The sequence below is a fragment of the Propithecus coquereli genome, unplaced genomic scaffold (genome assembly GCF_000956105.1).
Source record: "Propithecus coquereli isolate 6110/MARCELLA unplaced genomic scaffold, Pcoq_1.0 Scaffold27, whole genome shotgun sequence".
Taxonomy (NCBI): domain Eukaryota; kingdom Metazoa; phylum Chordata; class Mammalia; order Primates; family Indriidae; genus Propithecus; species Propithecus coquereli.
The window spans coordinates 12199040-12203319 of NW_012148285.1; the positions used below are offsets into that span (position 1 = coordinate 12199040).

Below are 4280 nucleotides of genomic sequence, written 5' to 3' on the forward strand. Positions count from 1 at the left end.
CTGAGGCCTGAAGTTTGTTTGAGACCAGCCTGAGCAACGTAGTGAGACTCTGTCTCTACAAAAAGAAAGAAAAAAATTAGCCAGGTGTGGTGGCGTGTGCCTGTAGTCCTAGCTACTCAGGAAGCTAAAGAAGAACCCAGGAATCTGAGGTTCCAATGAGCTATGATCATGCTTATGACCCAGCAATTCCATTCCTAGAAACTTACCCAAGAGGAATGAAAACATAAGTCCACACAAACACTTGCATGCAAATGCTCACAGCAGCGTTATTCATAAGAGCCAGAGAACAGAAACAACCCAAACGTCATTCAATTTGTCAACAGATAAACAAAAGGTGGTTATCCATACAAAAGAATGTTCACCAATAAAAAGGAACAAAGTACTCATACATACTACAATGTGGATAAACCTCAAAAACATTATGCTAAAGAAGCAAATAATCTGATTTAAAAACGGACAAATGAGGGTGGGCACGGTGGCTCATGCCTGTAATCCTAGCACTTTGGGAGGCCGAGGCGGAAGGACTGCTTGAGGTCAGGAGGTTGAGATCAGCCTGAGCAAGAGCGAGACCCCATCTCTACAAAAAATAAAAAATTAGCTGGGTGTGGTGACATGTTCCTGTAGTCCCAGCTATTTGGGAGGCTGAGGCAGAAAGATCACCTGAGCCCAGGACTTTGAGGTTGCAGTGAGCTATGATGATGCCAGTGCACCCTAGCCCAGGCAACAGAATGAGACCCTGGCGAGAAGAGAAAAAAATGGGCAAATGAGCTGAAGATATTTCTCAAAAGAAGATACATATGAATGGCCAATGAGTGTATGAAAAAATGCTCAACATCACTAAGCATGAGAGAAATGCAAATAAAACCACAATGGGAACGCTATTATCAAAAAGACAAAAACCAGGCCCGGCATAGCGGTGCACACCTGTGTTCCCAGCTACTCGAGAGACTGAGGCAGGAGTATGCTTGAGCCCAGGAGTTCGAGGCTGTAATGCACTATGATCAAGTCTATAAATAGCCACTGCACTCCAGGCTGGGCAGCATAGCGAGACCCCGTCTCTAAAAGAAAAAAGAAAGAAAGAACAATAAACACTGTCAAAGACGTGGAGAAAAGGGAACTCCTGTTGGTGGGCCTGTAAATTAGTGCAGCCATCATGGAAAATAATATGGAAGTTTCTCCAAAAAACTAAAAATAGAACTAGAATGTGATCCAGCAATCCTACTACTGGGTATTTATCCAAAGGAAAAGAAATCAGTATATCAGAGAGATATCTGCACCCCCGTGTCTACTGCAGCACTATTCACAATAGCTAAGATACATATTCAACCTAAGTGTGCATCAGCAGATGAATGGAGAAAGAAACTATGGTGTATACACACAGTGGAATATTATTCAGCCATAAAAATGAGTAAAAGCTTGTCTTTTGCACCAATATGATGAGCCTGGAGGACATTGTGTTAAGTCAATTAAGTCAGGCACAGAAAGATAAACACCACATGTTTTCACTCATATGTGGGGAGCTAAAAAAAAAAAGTTGAGCTCACAGAAGTAGAGAGTAGAATAGTGGTTACTAGAGGCTGTGAAGGGGAGAGGGAGACAGGGAGAAGTTGGTTAACCAGTACAAAATTACAGCTAGACAGAAGGAGTAAATGCTAGTGCTGTATAGCACTGTGACTATAGCTAACAATACTTTATGGTGTATTTTCAAATAGCTAGAGGATTTTGAATGCTCTCAACACAAATAATAAATGCTTGAGGTGACGGACATGCCAGCTAGCCTGATTTGATCATTATACACGGTACACGTGAACGGAAATATCACTCTGTGCCCTACAAACACGTGGAATTATCACACATCAATTTATTTAATAAGAAACACACTATGCTAAGTACAAGAAGCCAAATGAAAAGATTACATACTGAATGATCCCACATACATAAAACGTCCAGGAAAGGCAGATTTACAGAGTCAGAAAGCAGACCAGTGGTTTTTCTGGGGCTGGGTGGGGCGGCCAGGGTTTGATTGCAAACAGGATTGAGAAAATTTTGAGGAGTTATGAAAATGCTCTAAAACTGGATTGTGCGATGGCTGCACAACGCCATAAATTTACTATAAATCACTGGATTACACTTACAAGGGGTGGACTTTATATATGTAAAATATACCTCGGCAAAGCAGCCACCCACCATCTCCCACCAAAAAAAAACTTTACTGCAGAGAAAATAAGGTGAACTGTGCTCATTTCTTCAAACTCGGTGCTTTGACTATGTTTTACTGGATAAAGAGGGCCATCTTTAACATATTGTAGACTCGTCACTATTAACCAGATGTGGAGTTAATTAAACACTCTTGTGATTATTTTGTTTGAGAAGAATCAAATCTCCTCCAGATGTAAGACGCTTAGAAGTCCCAGTTCCATATACTACCAAAATCTATGGAGAAATGCTGCCAATGGAAATATTTTCAAGAAGCCCTTGTTAGTTCAGATAGTTTCTCGCTTGAGCCACTCGGCAAGCAGCCCTCATGATGTGCTTCCAGGATGAGAGGACCGTTCTTCAAGAGTATTTACTTTGTAAACTAACAAAAGTGATTGAAGAAAAACAGGCTTGGGTTTGCCTCTTATCAGGAAACACCAAAAAAAATCACTCCTGCCATTCAAGAAGTCATCTCAAAAGACTTCAAATGTCCAGTGTAAAGACTCCTGGACTCTCCTCTCAAAAGACAGGTGAGAAAACAAATGTCACATTATCATGACACTGAATGAGAATGGGATCCGTCCTTTAAACTAAAATGCCTGTTCAGAAATCCTTTGTTAACTCTGCTCTGAAAATGGTAATGCATGAATTATTCCCTTTAGAGTGTACTTCTGAGCCTGTTTTGCCAAGATAGGAAGATCTTCAGCGCCAAGAAACAGAATAAGCCGTTTTCTGTACAGGACTTGCTCTTGTGATCAAAGAGTTGTCACTGGATCAACAAATTCATCAACAAAGAAGATTCAATGAAAGTACCTCTCCTAACACTGTAAACTTCTTTTCCTTGTCACATAATTATGCAGAATATGTCTTAAAAATGCATTTATCATCTCAACACAGTATTCCTCCCCCACCCCCGCCCCCCACAAAATGCATTTATCAGGGACATGCACCATTAATCCCAAAGATACCAAGCCAATCTGGTCAAAGAAACCCAACAGACACTTAATCTTTAGTGTGTTCAAATCATAAATGTGCCAAGGGTTGTACCATAGCCAATGTATTACACAACCCAGGGGGTATGATTAATTCTGTAATCTAGAGTGAAGAGTGCTTCTTGGAATTACGCAGTGCACAACCTGTGCAGCTGTATATGGTGGTCCTGGGATTAGCCATCTCATAAAAACAGAGATTCATAATTATAGCATTTTCAGAGGAAGTATGTGAAAATGAAAGAGATGAAAGAAAAAATGACAGTAAGACCCTGAAGGCAGGCCTCTGAAAACCCTAATTATCCATAAAGGAGTTTTACACAGGAAGTTCTGGGACAAAAACCAAAAAGATCACTAGACCTGACCTGGATGACTATTTTTAGAGCCTTCACTTTCTGGTCTGAGGCCCAAGCATCCTTCAGCGACTGGTTGAGCTCCTCTATGCGGTTCACGTAATCCTGCTGAGTCAAATTCAACAGCTCCTTCTGGGAACCCTGCGGGAAGAGGGTAGAAAGTGAACGGATAGTAGGAAAAACATTGTTCCACCACCACCCCCACGAAGAATACTGGGTATTAGCTGAGATTTAGTCCCCACCAGGTTCTTTGAGTTTTCTGACAAAGGTGGGCAGAGTGCAGTGGTTGAGACTGGCTTCGGAGCAAGTCAGACCTAAGCCACCTCCCAGCTCAGCCACTTACTAGCTGTTCGATTTTCGGTTTGCTGCTTTCTTCCCTGCACCTTATCTGTGAATTGCGATAACAGGACTTATCTCATGCAACTGTTATTAGGCCTACTGTGTGCCAGGCATGGTACTAGATGCTTGAGATGCAAAGACATTTTTCTCAAGATTCCCAAGCAGAGACATTATGGTTGACCCTTGAATGACAGAGGTTCGAACTGTGTGGGTCCACTCAGACACAATTTCTTTCTGCCTCTGCCACCCCTGAGACAGGAAGACCAACCCCTCCTCTCCCTCCACCTCCTCAACGTGAAGACAATGAGGATGAAGATCATTATGATGATCCACTTCCACTTAATCAACAACAAATATATTTTCCCTTCCTTATGGTATTTTTTTTTTTTTTTTTTTTTTGAGA

General features: G+C 41.6%; 1 protein-coding gene across 1 annotated transcript in view; it reads right to left on the reverse strand.

The window, feature by feature from the left end:
- LOC105812987 (chromosome unknown open reading frame, human C16orf62) overlaps positions 1-4280 on the reverse strand; it is a 136022-nt gene that overhangs the window by 116256 nt on the left and 15486 nt on the right. Inside the window, exon 6 of the mRNA XM_012647550.1 lies at positions 3551-3679. Coding sequence (XP_012503004.1) covers positions 3551-3679 — 129 coding nt within the window. The remainder of the gene's footprint in view (positions 1-3550; positions 3680-4280) is intronic.